General features: G+C 36.9%; 1 protein-coding gene across 1 annotated transcript in view; it reads right to left on the bottom strand.

Moving 5' to 3' along the window:
* Nucleotides 1-3190, bottom strand: part of LOC122816773 (germ cell-specific gene 1-like protein) — a 3278153-nt gene extending 3274963 nt beyond the window's left edge. The window contains exon 1 of the mRNA XM_044089790.1: nt 2412-3190. Within this exon, the coding sequence (XP_043945725.1) occupies nt 2412-2712 (301 nt within the window). The 5' untranslated portion in view covers nt 2713-3190. The remainder of the gene's footprint in view (nt 1-2411) is intronic.
* Nucleotides 3191-17146: the final 13956 nt, after the last annotated feature.

Genomic DNA, 17146 nt, shown 5'->3' with positions numbered 1-17146 from the left:
CAGGCTATTGTTTTAGTTGCCCTAAGAGTTTGACCCATTTTTTTTCTTCTGAGGTGCCTTTTTGTGGATTTTTGTTTCTTTTTTACTTGAGATATTTTGAGGATTCATGTTATCATGCAATAAAGATGCACCACTTTAAATTCAACATATGGCCCATTTGTTCTGGAGACGTACAGCATGCAGCATGTGAGGTGATGATTTCAGTTTTGTTTTAAATATAGTTTCTAATACAGAAATGGTCTGCACATAATACTACAACAAAGTCTGTTATATGCCCTATTAGATTAAATTACATGACCAGCTCTTTCTGGCAGTAATGAAAGGACTCTTCACTACACAGCATAATTCAAGGCCTTTTCTCTGTATGATTATTTGTCTGTATTGATAGTTATTTACCCACCTGTCTGTATTCTATAACCAGTTATTGACTAACCAATTAACTGATTAACTAATTTGTGATATTTCATAACCTAAGTAGTTAGCTATATTTCAGCAAACAATAACATCCAGCTGTCTTTTGTAATTTTTACATCTGCTTTGGCTGCAAACTTTCTTTCTTGTGTACTATTGTGTGCAGAACATGCATGATAACAATTAATATAATTTAAATACAGGTTGGGTGTTAATAAATGAGAAGAAGCATATATTTTCACGTGTATATGAATAGTCTGGTCTCATATATTCTATGGCAATTTCTGCCCAGAAGCAACTAAATAAATAACTAGTTTGCCAAACGGCTACAGTGCAGGCTTCAGATCCAGAAAATGCAGGTGCGGAGTACATTGTATCATGACTGACAGTCAGTTAGTATTCTCCATGTCTCAGTCTCCACATCTCTAAGAAAGCAAGGAATGATCTACCACTAAGAAATGCAACTCTGATGAAAGTATATAAATCAAAACAAAAATCAATTATAATTTTAAACATTAACTGAGCGGTATAAGAGCATTAAACAAGACCCAGTCAATATTAAGGGAGTTTGCTTTAGTTAGCTAATTTGTATATTCATTCCATTTCTGAATAAAGAGTAATGCTTCTGCAGGCAAAATCCATAATCCAGCCAAAAATATCTATCTATCTATCTATCTATCTATCTATCTATCTATCTATCTATCTATCTGTCTATCTATCTCTATCTATATATCTATCTGTATATCTGTTTATATGCAGACAAATTTGACTCAAAAAATATGGATTCGTTCAGTGTAACTACATCACCTCATTAAATTTCCCCATTACCCTTAGCAACAGTTAATAGATTCCTGTAAAGTTTCTCAACCATTTGCTCATTTGCTCCATTTCACACACACACACACACACACACACACACACACACACACACACACACACACACACACACACATACACACACACACACACACAATTTTCATTGATTAGAATACATGTGAACCTGCTAATGGGTTGCTGATAATCTACAATATGTTTGGCAGGGTGTAATGACTGTTTCAGCGCTGCTGGAAATTTGATTAACAGAAGCAATCTGTGTGATGCAGGTCATTTTCGCTCTCCTTGTTTTACGATGCACACAAGATGCTGCTGAAAAGAAATGGGTAGAGTATATGATGGTAATAGGGCAATCAGAACTCATTCAATTAACCATCCTCCGGTAACTAACCCACTGTGCAACGTCTGGGGTACAGGGAAAGTCGATGACTAGGAAAATGTACTCAGGAGACAAAAAGTGCCTTCCTGCTTTTACTTGAAAAATGTATTCGAGAAACTAAAGGTATCTTACTCTTTTTACTTCACATCCTTTATTTAAATACACAGAAAATGTACAGATAGTATATTTCTTTACACATACACACACACACACACACACACACACACACACACACACACACACACACACACACACACACACACACACTCCCATGCACACTTCCAAAAAAAATCCTTTCTCTTCTTCTTCTGTACTAGGACATGGCATTCACCATCACTATGGCAACCAGAAAGTTTATCCCTTCCCCCTTTCACTGTTACATGAAACTGCGTGAAACACCACTAAAAGATATTTTAATGCTCATTTTTCACGTTGTCCTCCACAAAATATGCCAGTGTATCCCCAACATTATTATTTGATTAGTCAAGAAAGTAAAACAGCATGCAGCTGTAACCTTTCTGATTTTAAAGCCAAAAGTGAAAACATGACAGCTTGTAAATTTATTCTGTTTCAGTGTATGACATAGCATTTTAAGATAAAATATATAATGGGTGTTGCTGTCCTTAATGTATATGGGATCATAGCTTTGCTTTTGGCAATAGAGTGGTATCTGCAAAGTTACACAGAGCCATGCTTCTCATAATAGCAAGTTCTCATCTCCCAACTTAAACAAATTCACACAGTAAATGTATATAGGATGTATGTATGGATATATACATCTACTTACCAGCTCCATTAATATTCTCCTCACATGAGTACCATATACCAGTATGAAAGTACCTAAAGAGAAACCTGTCATCCCCTGTCTCCCAGCTGTAGTGCACTACATTTTGATTTGCGTCACTTGATGTATCATTGCCATTGTAGTTAATACAGTTTGTCTTCTTTCCCTTGCTGCAGTTTGGTTTGGGTACCCTCTGTGTCCCCTCACACCAGTAAGTTGTAATGAAGGCTGTTGTAGAAAACAGGAGAGCGACCAGGTTGAGGCAAACTGCAAGCAAAGCTCGGCATCTTCTGGAAGTCTTCATCCCAGCTGCTCTCCAACCCAGAAACAAAGAATAATATTATTAGTAAAGTTATCCCGTATCCACAAGCTGTAAGCACCCTAAACTGAGAGCATAACATGTAGGGAATACAGGTGATGAACTTGAAGTAATCTGTTGCTGTACCCTAAGCAGGTCATAGACTGCAGCCAGCCTTCCATCTTTTTTTATGCACAGTGAGGTTAATAACAGGAGATTCCATTTAAAAAGTGTGATTATTTTGCAATGGAAAATTTCCTTCTCTCTCTCTCTTTCTCTTTATCTGTATTTCTCAGTATCTCCCTGCCTCAGTTTTCCTGTCTGTGGTGAGTTGAATACGTACTGAGAGTATCATAGAAGGTCTGCCTCTCAAACAGTACGGAAAGTAAATGAACATCTGCTCGATGAAAAGGCACATGGTACAATGTAGGATGGAGCCAGAGGAGCATTGCCTCTAATGGGAGACACCTGCAGGCTGCTGGACTGAACTGTAGCCTTCTCTGACTCGTCAGTCAGACAAATAACCCTTGAGTTGTCTGCGTGTGTGTGTGTGTGTGTGTGTGTGTGTGTGTGTGTGTGTGTGTGTGTGTGTGTGTGTGTGTGTGTGCGCACTTGCGTGTTATCAGGTCTGCTCTTAAGTCAGCTAAATAAAAGCTCTGCAACACATTTTCTAATTTCCTGACAGAAATCAAAACATTTTAGTTGAAGATTCTGGCAGGTTATTTTAACTGTCAGGTGCTGAATAGCATGACAATTTTGAATTACAATAATTACAAAAATTCTTTTTATATTGTAATGCAACATTAGTAATGTGCTTTAACATGTGTTACTATAAATTCGTTTCTGTTTAGACAGGCATTAAACCAATTACTGATTAGATCCAAAAAGTATTATGATGTCTGAAAACAAGTTCCCTTTACTTATTTGATTTATTTGCTGTTTCTTTGATGAGTTAACGATCTCATGCCAGGCCAATGCTCAAGCTTTTTTTCATACAGTTTTTGTCAACTGGAACAATGGCTATAGTTCACTGAGACACTACTATTCTGCATATGTTACACTATCTTTGTGATCCAGCGGTCAGTATTAGATCCTGGAGGCCGCAAGAAGAGTCAGATAGATCTATAATGAATTTTATGTATTTATTTATTTTTATGTGTTTGTTAACCATGTAGGTGGGCTAGTCCACAGACGATTTTTATCTATGACCTAGGCCAGAAGACATAACAATTAAAGCATTGCATTATACAGTGAATGCAAGAATATAAAATGACTTTATTTCAGTCAGTGGCATGTACAATGCAAACAGCTGCAAATCCTGTTCTGATACAGTACATCTAAATCAATTACATAGGAAAGAGAGTACTGTATAACTCATAGAATTACTGTACCACTTAGAATTTTATTTTATACTAGATAGATAGATAGATAGATAGATAGATAGATAGATAGATAGATAGATAGATAGGTGGACAGACAGAGAACAGCATGAAGTCTGTTGACAAAAACAGTACTCTGAGGAAAGAGCAATTCACAAAACTAAATTATTCTTCTCAAAGGGGAAATAAAGAAGAAAGATATTCAGCAAAATAAGCATGTAACCAACCTATCATACAAGTGCAGAAATACCATGGTTTGCACCTATAGACATGTATGTATTTGAGAATAGTTAAGATTTATAAGTGGGAATAAAAGCAAAGGAGGCCTGTCTAGCCACCCCCAGCAAAAAGAAACACACACAAACACATACATGCAAAAATGTGGGCTCGCACACACATACACACACACACACACACACACACACACACACACACAAGACACTCACCACCCAGACCCTGTAACTGTGTTTATGTTCTGTTAAGTAGTAATAATAAAGTTAATAATAACTTAAGGTAATGGTTTGTTTACATGGTCAGAAAACTTGCTTGGTATACAATTCAAGCACAAGACAACAGAAATGTAGACTGTCAGGCAACTACATAACATAAAACCCCCTTCCAACAACTTCTATCACTGATCTCAAACTTTTCACAAAACATGCCTCCAGTATAACTGCTCTCACTCTTTTTCAATCTGTCCCTCCATACGTAAAGAAATATCCAAATACACCAAGTTCAAAAAGGATCTTAAAACCCACCTTCAAATACAGGTAAAGTACTTCTGCTTCCCAAAAGGGCACATCAACAAAACCTTCTCTCAGCTTCTGTACCACTCTGTCTTCCTAGCCATCTACTTCTCTCCTAGCCTATTCACTCATCATATATACCATATGTATGCAAGTGCAAATCTGCTGTAATGCTTGTGTGTTCTCTCTCATTCTAAACTACCATGATTTTTACTTCTAACTGTATTATCTGTAACTGTTTGTATTCTTGACACCTACGCTCTCATTATACCACCATTATTTTACTTCTTTTACTGTGGGCGGCCACGGTGGTGCAGTGGTTAGCGTTGTCACCTCACAGTAAGAGGTTCTCAGGTTTGATTCTCGGCTGGGGTGTCTACTGTGTGGAGTCTGCATGTCCTCCTTGTGGTTGCGTGGGTTTTCTCTGGGTGCTCCGGTTTCCTCCCAAAGACATGCAGTAGGTGGAATGGACACACTAAATTGGCCCTAGGTGTGAGTGTGTGTGTGCCTTCTGTGGAAAGTTGGGTGCTGGGCTGGCAACTCAACACTGTAAAACTCCACTGCCAATCATGAGTGGACAGATGATTCACTGTGGTGACCCCTAACCAGGAAAAGCCAGAAGAAGAAGAATTTTACTTCTGTTATTGTCTAATTGTGAATATAGTTTCATCCAGGTTGTGACCAGTACACTATCATGGTAAATTTATATATATATATATATATATATATATATATATATATATATATATATATATATATATATATGGGTTCACTTTATAATTTTGAAAAACTGAAATCTCGAATTTCAGTTTTTCGAACTTATATAGTCGAACATTGAAAATCGTGCATAATCGCAAATCCGAATATCTTGAATTCGCGGTTATGACTTTACAGTGCGTTGCATGCAGTGTTGTGACTGGATGGTGTTTTGTGTTGTGTATGGATTTAGGTGTGATTTAAAGTAAGTAAGTGTTTTGTTAGGGTTTTGTGTGGGAGTTTGAGTGTGTGTGAATGTGCTTGTTAGTTGTACGTGTGGGTTAGGGTAGGCAGGTGAAAGTGTGGGTGTGTAAGTGTTGGACGTGTTGGTGTTTGTATATATATGATGTTTGTGTATTTGTGAGGGGCTGTAGAATGTGTGGGTGTGAGTTTCCTTTCTATGTGTGTTTGTGTGATCTCAGAGTTGGTATATATAATAGGGGGATGTGGAGGGGTGCAGGGATGCTTGCACCCCTGCTTATATGTTGTGTAGGTTTATTTGTTTGTGTTTTTGTGTTTGTGTGTGTTTTGTTTGTTGTGGTTTGGATTGGATGATGTATGTGTTGTGTGGTGCATGGTGTGTTTCTGTTTGTGATTTTGTGTTTCGTGATTGTGTAGTTTCGGGATTTAGGCTAGGCCATTCGACTTTATGGTTTCGAAAAACTGAAATTTGGGATTTCAGTTTTTCGAAATTATAAAGTGAATCCATATATATGTATATATATATATATATATATATATATATATATTTATGTGTGTGTGTGTGTGCGTGTGTGTGTGTGTGTGTGTGTGTGTGTGTGTGTGTGTGTGTGTGTATGTAAATATATATATATATATATATATATATATATATATATATATATATATGTATACACACACACACATATATATATATATATATATATATATATATATACACACACACACATATATATATATATATATATATATATATATGTATGTAAATATTTACTGCCATCTGCTGGGTTGACACAGACCCACTGGTATAAATAGCATTACATTCTCATCAAAGACACAAACACTTAAAAGTTTAGAGATAGCAACATTGATTGTTGAATTGGGTAAAATGTATTTATTTATTTGTTTTTTTATGTTTGCTTACTGGAAAAATACATCTTGGCATGGGACCCCTTTTCAACACATGCTCAGGGAGAAGAATTCCAGAATTAGAATAATGCGTAAAACAGAGTCATAAAACAGAAACATAAAATAACACATAAAACAGAATCCTAAAACAAGCATTTAATCTGTGATGCTCATTGATGGTTACCTGTACATTCAATTGCTTCCATTATGAGTGGATAAAAGTGAATGGACCGAAGATCAGAATTCCCAAGCTGTATTCTCACCAAAAGGACCTGTTTTATTGCATTGGGCAAGCCCCCTACAATCCCAAACTTATATATGCCAACTCCATGGTTGCACCAACTCAAAGAAGGGGAATAGTCTCCCAAAAGGCCATCACAACTCACTACCCAGTTAAAAAATTCAGAATAAACAAAAATAAATAAATAACAAAAATATACAAGTTGAACAACAGAATATAAAGGTGAAACTAGTTTCTAAAGAATGGCAGTTTTGTTTTAATAATAACAGCAGGATTCAGAAAGAACCACAGTGATGGCCTTAAGGGCTGCAGACAAAAGGGGTTGTTTATGTGATACAGAAAAATGTGATTCAAAGACACATTATCTGCATGAGAAACAACCTCATTATAAGCTAGTATGCATGTCTCTGAATTGCCATTAACTAGTACAAGTGCAAAGCACCACTTTCCTGCAGTAATTAACAAAGAAGGGGCTTGCATCATCTTGGCACAGGCACTCCCCCCATTCACTTTCCCACACACATGCACACATTCAAACATGCACACACACACACACACACACACACACACACACACACACACACACACACACACACACACACACACACGCACACACACGCACACACACGCACACACACGTGCACACATGCACACACACGCATGCACACGCACGCACACACATGTACACACACACACACACACACACACACACACACACACACACACACACACACACACACACACACACACACACACACACACACACATACACACACACACACACACACACACACACACACACACACACACACACACACACACACACACACACACACACACACACACACACACACACACACATATTCTAAGAGACTTGTGGGATTTCCTTACTAAAGTCAAACATGAGTATTTTCAACAAAATATAAATTTTTCTACAATGGATGTAATTAATCTTTTTCAACTCAATACCCCCACAGGGAATGTCTGGAATATTTTCATGCAGCTATTCTGGAACTAACCAGTCTGGACAATGTAATGATAAACTTTATTATGGAAGTTATGAACACCATACTTCACAACAATTGTATTACCTTTGAGGGAGAGTTTTTCGGACAACTTAGAGGAGTAGCCATGGGTGCAAGTTGTGCCCCCATGTACTCTAATTTCATTATGTATACCTGGTAATGTACTTCTTTTATTAACTCTGAGTACAATGAGAAATTATTTGTATACCTTCATTTTTTGGATGACATATTTATTCTCTGGAAAGACCAAGGGACACTTATAGAAGACATTTGTACTTACATTAACAATACATCAACTTTTCTCAAATTCACCCACTCACACTGACCACAAAATTTATTATTTTAACATGACACTATGCAAAGATTTGGACAAGGAATGTTTTGGCTCCATCATTTTCAGGAAATCAACATTCTCAAATAGCTATTTAGAAAAAAACTTTTGTCACCCACGGCACAATAAAAGAAACATTTTCAACTGTTCAGAGATGCTAGGATGTGCTCAGATATGGTGAACTTCAATGTGGAGGTAAACAAGTGACCTGTATGTTTACAGAAAGAGGTTACCTTCAAGACCTTTTGAAAAAGTTAGGCAATGAAATTATTACTGGCTGGGGGGAAAATATAAACCCTTGTTAGGGGTAGAACAAACTGATATCTTTTATTCCCCCCACACATTCTTTCAAAAACAGCAGCTACATCAGTTCTATGGTATGACAATGTGAGGTATTGCCAGCTATGCCAGGAGAAGTAGGGTAGTATTTGTGTAACCTATGGCAGCATAGCTAACTGGAGTTTTGTAAAGAATTATATGTCATTTGTATAATAAAATGATCTGCACAGATGCTTGTGTTGAAAATGTATTTGTAAAGTTGTTTGTGTTAAAAATGTATCAACAGTATATCCTGTTGGACAGAGAATAAATATACATTTATATCAGACTGTATTCTTGTAACTGAAGAAATGCATATATGTTAATAGAGAATGCTGGAAGAGAAGAAGTTAATCTCACCTCCAACTAACTTTCAGAAAAAAAATATCCTGAAGTTAAATTACTTAATTTAGGCCATAAAGATTGTATCTCACAGGTCTCAATGCAGCCAGTGGCAAAAAGTCTATACTGGAAAGCCTTCTGTATTGTCCTTGGGAGGTGAACTAATTGCTAGTCTGTAAGAGTAGAAGGTTGAAATTGTTTTATGACTTCCAGAAGCTGCAACATATCCTAGCAAAGTTCTGCCTGTGCATATTATGGCACATATGTGCAAGATTCTAGTTCTGTTTCTAGCAAAGGGGTAGTATGGGAACCAAAGTCAGATGACCAGATGTATGTGATGTAATTGTGTAATCCAGAACTAAAATTATGTTTTAATACTAAATAAGACAGAAATCTCAGGGCACTCTGTTTTTGGAACCTGACATAGAAGGATCTCACCCACTTCATCTTGCCTTGCTTTAGTAAGTAACCAGGGAATAGTAATTCTTTAAATCAGTCTGGAAAATATAGTGAGATTAGTTAAATACTGTGTTTCTGTACCTGTGTGAATCTATCCATCTAGGTCATTTTTAATATTTCCTGTGATTGAAAGTCTGGTGTTGATTGTAAATAGATATTTAGTATTTTCATGTTCTTTTGTTATTTATTATTAAATATATTTAAACTTTTCATTGTGGCTGGTCCTTTAAAGAATATTTTAACTTTTGAGAGTACTTATATTTATTTAATGACACTTTGGCTGCTCCTGAAATCCTTAGTGCATTGGTCAAACATTGCCATTTGTATTAGTATTAATTTCACTCAGTATAATTGAGTACCCTTGTAAGAGCCTTAGAGTAGCTGACTTTGGAGTGTCTGGTAGCATAGTTACCTTATAGTCTGGGCAGAGGGGCATAGCTAGTAAATTTGCACCAGCCTTTCCCAGATGTGTGTGTGTGTGTGTGTGTGTGTGTGTGTGTGTGTGTGTGTGCGTGCGTGCGTGTGTGTGTGTGTGTGTGTGTGTGTGTGTGTGTGTGTGTGTGTGTGTGTGTGTGCATGTGTGTGTGTGTGTGTGTGTGTGTGTGTGTGTGTGCGCGCGTGCGCGTGTGTGTCTCTGTGTCTGTGAAAATCAAACCTCAAAGAATGTGTGTGTCAGCTGCTTCGAGCAGGGACACAGAGCACTGGTTTCATAGATAGAGTGGCTTGGACACTTGATTGAGGACTCAACTCTACAGCTGTGCCAGTAGGGAGTCTTATTGGGGCCTGAAGAGATGGAAACCCATCCCACGGACTGAGTGTGTTCCCTGTGTGCTCTTAAGGGAAGTTGTGTTTGATGTAGAGAGCTGCATCTGGAAATACTGTGTGTATCTATTTTATTCCAAGTGAACATTCCTCACCAGTGTCAGGGGTGATGATTCAGGCTGCATGATTACTGGCTAAGAGGATGGGATGCCACATATGGTATTACCTTATGGGTCGCATTCAAAGGAAATTAAAAAGATACTAGCCAAAAAATGGTGTATTTTTAAAGATAACTTGGAGATTTTGTCATTTTTAGGTGATGCACCCATAGTTGTCTTTAAAACAGGTAGGAATTTAAAAAACATACTAGAAAACCCTAAAAAGGATCTTTCAAGGCTTAAAGGAACTGGCACAAAGAGATGTGGTGCATGTAATCAGTGTTTTTGCATTTTAAACAAGAACAAGGTTAAGGTAGGATCCCCCACTACAGAAATCTTTTTAGGTGATGGAAATTGTACATCTAAGTGGTGGTTTATCTCACTATCTGTGATAGTTGCAGGAATTTCTACATAAGTAAAACTGAAGACATTTAACAAAAATAATATATGAACATTTGTATGCTATCAGCAAGAGAAACATCAACAGTGCATTGTTCAAGCATACTTTATTATGCCATATCTATGCTAGATTTCGGTATGGTATCTTGAAAACTGTTCCTTTCTCTCTCAGGGGTGGTGCATGAGAAACAGAGTTAGACAGGATAAAGCTAATATGGGAACTAATGCTGCAACACTCCTTGTTAAATCAATATACATCTATTACTCCCATTCTAAAAACAGAACAGCTAAATGTTAACACTAGCTAGGTCTGTACACTCTCTACCCATTTAAAAGGAACATATATTTAAGCCTGCTTCCATACTTTATACTTTTTAACCTTGCCATAATTCTTTGAATACACATTTTTTATTTATTCATACAAATTTCTCTACAGGTTTTTAATTTGAATTATACTCACCAATTTGTTTTTGTATGAATTTTAGTTTCAATGATTTTTATGTATTAAAACTATCTAACTTTGTATATTTCTTTAACTTCTACAGCTTAATTGAGTCTGACTGATGAGTGGTCATGTGTAACATATTTTACTATTTAATGGTGTTTCTAACTTGTAAGTAACGGTTCTGAAGAAGTCCCAAGGTTTGCGATGAAATACCTAACCCAAATTTATTTCTTTGTTTTTTAATATAAGTGATTTTTGAACTAAGACTGAGTTTGTGGCATTATTTATGAAGTTTCTAAGATACTGCTAAGTGTAGGTAAACCTGCAACTTTCTTACTAGTTTGCATAGTTTTTGAAGTCACCAACTGATCTAGTTACTAAAGAACATTGTATAAGTGCATTTGAGACGGTCACTATTATTTCAGACACCCAAGTGTTACTGCATGAGCCTTGTTGTGTTATTTGGTGTTTTCTTGGCTGCACGGTTACATGCTGGGTCTCTGTTCTTATACTTAGTAGGAGAGACAATTCCATTGTCTAAGAGATACAACAGCATTAGGGCTTGAATTACCTTCACTCATTTTCTTCTTCCTGGATCCATTTGCTTAGCATGCTAGGAAATGTTTGGCTAAACCGTTGTGTTGCTTCATCAGCAAAAGAATATTTAATGGGATTCCAATTACATGATTTTAAGTCAGGTACACATTTATTTTGTGTTTGGTATATTGTTAATGTGGTATTGTTGGCAAAGGTTGGGATGTGAAATCTAATGGTAAAGGGGAGTATTCTGGCTTAAGTAATTTTAGCAGGATCAGATTTTGGTTTGCAGGCTAAAGTTATGGTTGAATATTACTTTAGTTCTGCCTGGAAAGAATGGTGAAGAGTTGGGTGAAGATGTATAGACTGATGGAGTGCTAAGGCACATTGTGACTCTTGAGTTCCAGTCTTCCAGGATTATTGTTTCTTGGGGGATATTGAGGGTCACACAGGAGAGTATATACTTGATAGTGGGGATATTATTTCCTTGGGAAATATATATGGTAACAAGGTAGATGCTTTTGTGAGTATTTATTTAAGGAAGAAGATAAGCATTTCAGTGTTATTAATTTTATAGATAAACTGTTGTTGGGGGGGGGGTAGTTGTAGTGAGTTGGAAAAAGTAGGTCGACGACTCCACTTGTTTGCCTTTTCTATCATTTTGTAGTACGGTATACACAAACAGGAGGATCCCTTCATATTTTATTCATGGTTTTAACCAAATTTCAATTACTGGGAGGTAAGATGTATGATGTAAAACCCATACATGAATATGCTAAGGTCTATGGTTTGGGAAGTCAGCAGACCACAGCCAAATTAATTAACTTAAAAATTACTCAATTAATTCATGCATCCATTTTTAAATCAAAATATTTCTTCAGCTTTGCAATTAGTTATGCTGACGGGTTTAGCCCTGGTGGACAAAGCCCATTTTTAGAAGGAACAAAAAGAGAAAAGTTTCTGGATAAGTTAACAACAGAGACAGGGATACTGATTTGAGTCTGAAAAAGGTTTATGCTTAACAAATACAAAAAAGAAGAAGAATTTATATTAATTAATAAAACTCAACTATAATGCCAAGCTAATTTTGTTAACATTCTTACAGTATAACCTTCTAATACTGTCCAGTTTTCTCACTCCATATATCTCCAGCCTTCATTTCACTTCTATCCCTGCCCACTCACTTACTATCCTCCATCTTTATTAATATCCAGCTTCCCTCTCACAACTCCTGTGTTTACTAACTATAGTTTCTGCTACCTAAGTCACATAAATTCTATCACTGTTACATCCCACCCTTTCATAACTATGTTGTTTTTCAATATGCCACATCTATTTGCTCAACTTTGTCTTTCCCTCTCTTTCACACAGACACACACATCTATGTTTGCACTGCATACCACTATTAGTTACCTAAGAATCATGTTTCATAGTCTACAGCCGTTGTTGAATAACAGCATAACACTTGTGTGTCATGCAATTGTATCCTATATTTCTTTTTATATAGCATCTCTAAGTGTAATGTTATGATTAGTTATTTTGACTTACCCAGAAGATATGGAACTACCTTTTCTTCATTAGTGTTGATCAGCTATTGTACTATTGTCACCTTCTGAATATATGTGCAGGCTTTTGTATTCAGTGTCTTTGTAATACTTTCCCTTTTGTACCATGGTTAACTTTTTAAACATATATTTATGCATGTTATATTTATGCATGTGTGCTTTTCCCCTTGGGACTCCAGTGAAAAGGGGCTTTCTGCCCATTCAAATTCAAATAGCCAGTTCAACAAAGGAAATAAAATGTAATAATAATAACAATCAGTTGCTTAAGGCAATATAAATTGCAAGGCAATCTATTAGACAATATGCATGCAATGCTCCTCTGTCAGATGGGTGTCATTTTCTTATCACACCATTTAAACAGTGCCAACGAGTCTCCGCCTACTAGGAAGCAGCTCTTATATCTCTCTTTTGTCTTTAATGATGGATTTAAAGCTTATGGCAGAAACACCTCCCCCTACCAAAGCGGGTAATAATACTTGCCAGCATTTCTTATTGTTGAATTGTCAGGAGAGGAGAGGAGATGGTAAATAACAACAGTTAGACTAAGAAAGAATGCAAGGTGCATACTAAGAGGATTTAACAGTGACCTGCTTGAGGAAAACAGACAGGTAACTTCACTATCTGGACACAGGATGCCTCATGCAAACTTTTCCCTAGCTTTCTCAAAGCCATCCAAGTTTATCGGTTACCTATGTTGATAAGGAACAGTTTTCAATTAAGGCACAAGTACACAAGGTTTACTTGTGTATTCTAGATGGCCAATTCCACTTCAAAAAGTGAGGAGGTCTGCTGCAGGAATAATGGATTATTATCTAGGTATACCCTAGCTGTATTTTTTTTATTGAGGTGATGAGAAGGATGTTGAAAGAAAATCTAGGAATTCTGTTATAAGCTGACATCGTTTTTTTTTTGTTGTTAGCAAGAAATATGGGATTATAAATTACCTTATGTAACTAGGCTGCCTAGCCAGGGGAAAGACATGTTTATGTAGTCAGCTGTCTTTTTCATTCAAATTAAACTAATTCTACTTAAAATCCCCATTTTCTTTTCTTGTTTTTTTTTCTTTTTTTTTTTGCAAATGATTGGTCCATGCTTAGTGTACAGCAAGTAATAGTCAACCACCTCTAACTTCATATCCCCTGTGCATCCATTTCTAGTGTTTTCTTGAGGGTCCTCCACAGTTGAGGGAAGACTGGTTTACCCTTCAAGAAGTGGATTACTTCTCTAAATGAAAGCATCCATTCAGTTTCCAGACCTTGGATCCCTCATGAAAAGAAAAAGGAACTGTTTTCCAGGAACCATCACACTATGGCTGCCATATGTTTAACAGGTACCCCTAACTTCCTAACATGCTGGGTTACATAAGCACACATGCAGAAGTACTGTGGGATGCTGTAGGAGGACCATCAAAGTGATGCACACGCTTTCATTCTCCAGACAAACTGCTTTGAGTTTTGTAAGCTTTTATCTTTCTTTGTCATACCACTCTTTTGTACCCCACACTGGATCCAGCAGTATCTACAGTGTCTGGGTTCTTAGCTGAACACGGGTCATTGGGGTCATGCTCACTGCTTCTTCCATCTATATCATGATGGTACACTGTCTTTATATATATATAAATATATATATATATATATATATATATATATATATATATATATATATATATATATATATATCTAGGGATCTACTTCAGTAGATCCAACTTTTACAAATTCAAACCACATATGGCAGAGACCTTATGTTCGAACTAGTAAAAGTTCGAACACGGAAGAAAAAACAAAAAAAAAAAACCAACAAAAAACAAAACTAAACATCTGTAGGAGGGGGGCATAGCCCCCCTGCACCCCCCCCCACGTCTCCCTACTTAAATATGCCATCTCCGACATTGCACTACATTGCAGAAAAGGGAAATCTTCCCATTCCACACTGTACAGATATCTCCATTCAGTTCGATCGAACTTTTACAAGTTCGAACATATAGTCTCGGCCATAGCAGGTTCGATCTACCGAAGGAAACCCATATATATATATATATATATATATATATATATATATATATATATATATATATATATATATATGGGGCTACTTCGGATGATCAAAATTTTAAAACTTTGAATTTCATATGGCCGAGACTATATGATAGAAGTTTTAAAACTTCAAACACCCAAAAGAAAAACAAAAACATTGTCCTGGATGTTTTTGCAGGAGGGCAAGTCCGCCTGTACCTCCACACCCCCTGCTATTTAAATATACCAACTCCGAGATCACACTACAGCAAGGAAAAGGGAAAATTTCCCATTGCGCTGTATGGAGATCTCCGTTCCAAACGTTCAAAGTTTTAAAACTTCCATCATGTGGTCTTGGCCATATGAAATTTGAAGTTTTAAAACTTCGATCATCTGAAGGGAACCGAGATCGCCAACACTACACATCCTCGACAAAGGTAAGTATATGTATTATGGAATGGACTCTATTCCCATTTCCGTAGTATAGTTAAAAAATAAACAGAAACATGTATAGCAGGGGGGCAAGCCCCACCTGCACCCCACCCCCCACTTAAATATACCAACTCTGAGATCGCACCACATTGCGGAAATGGGAATACATCCCATTCTGCACTACTGACCATTGTCGGACATGTGTGGTGTCAGTGATCTCGTCTTGGTGATCCGCTCATTGACAATGTGTGTTTTTGTGGATCTGACATGGACCCATACACCCACACACACACACACACACACACACACACACACACACACGCACCCATATATATATATATATATATATATATATATATATATATATATATATATATAAGACCCCCTTTTACAATTAAGCTCAAAGCTATGGTTGGAGACAGCTACCATACCTAGATATTATCTTCAGGTATTTGCTTATCTCTGAATCTGGAAGCAATGTGCACACTAGTATATGAATGGAGATCGTTAGAAATTACATATCTTTGCTTTTGCTTTTTATTTTGCAGCAGCCTGCTCTGTTTAATCTATTAGGAAAGTATATCATAACTTGCTTAGAGTGTGTTAGCCTAGGTTGTTAGTTCTTTAGATGGGTATAACAAAGGAAGTTCATCTGCATGCTCTATACCTTTGCAGTCAGGTGTTCAACATTTCAAATTATTAATAAACAAGGAGTCAATCCCTGCAGAATCCTGTTTTCACAAAACATGGGGATACAATGAGATCACAGTCAGATAAGTTTCTGTGCTGTAGTTTAGGTATGCCCTGAACCAACCATCTGTGTTTATGCTACAGCCTAAGTCCTATAGCCTAAGCAATAACAATTCAAACTTTTCAAGCTTTAGTACATGGAATGCCTCAGAGTGGTCCAAAACAATGGCAGACAATCGCCATCTGTCTCAGCTCATTGCTTTATAACCCATGCATTTGTAAAGGAATGAGATGGTGCCATGACCGCATCTAAAAAGAAATTATGCATTGGATTATATTGTCTGTTCTTCATGGTAATGTGCACTTTTTCAGATCCTGAATAGGATGACAGTGGGGAGAAACAGGTGGCTAGTCAAAAAAGGAAGCAAATAAGAAGGAGGGAAGAGTGACCAATAAAATACAGTAAGTAGAAGGAAGCCAGGGTGGAAGACCAATGCAGACTGCAGTGATAACTTATGAGCAGCATCAGATACAAGTGGCAAAGCAACAGAAAAGCAAGAAGGGATTAAAGAAGGAAATGTACTCAGTCATGTAATAAATGATACCCTGCCAAAACATGGTCTGAGCCTGGCACAACAGAAATGAACTTTCTTTGTCTCTGGGAGGTTCATTATGGCCTACCCAAAAGGAACTATTTAGAAAATATAGCAGAAAACAGATTATCTTTTAATAGATT

The sequence above is a fragment of the Protopterus annectens genome, chromosome 12.part0 (genome assembly GCF_019279795.1).
Source record: "Protopterus annectens isolate FY-2018-M chromosome 12.part0, PAN1.0, whole genome shotgun sequence".
Lineage (NCBI taxonomy): Eukaryota > Metazoa > Chordata > Ceratodontiformes > Protopteridae > Protopterus > Protopterus annectens.
Note: the sequence above shows the minus strand (reverse complement) of the source record. Positions and strands in the feature narration are given on the sequence as shown.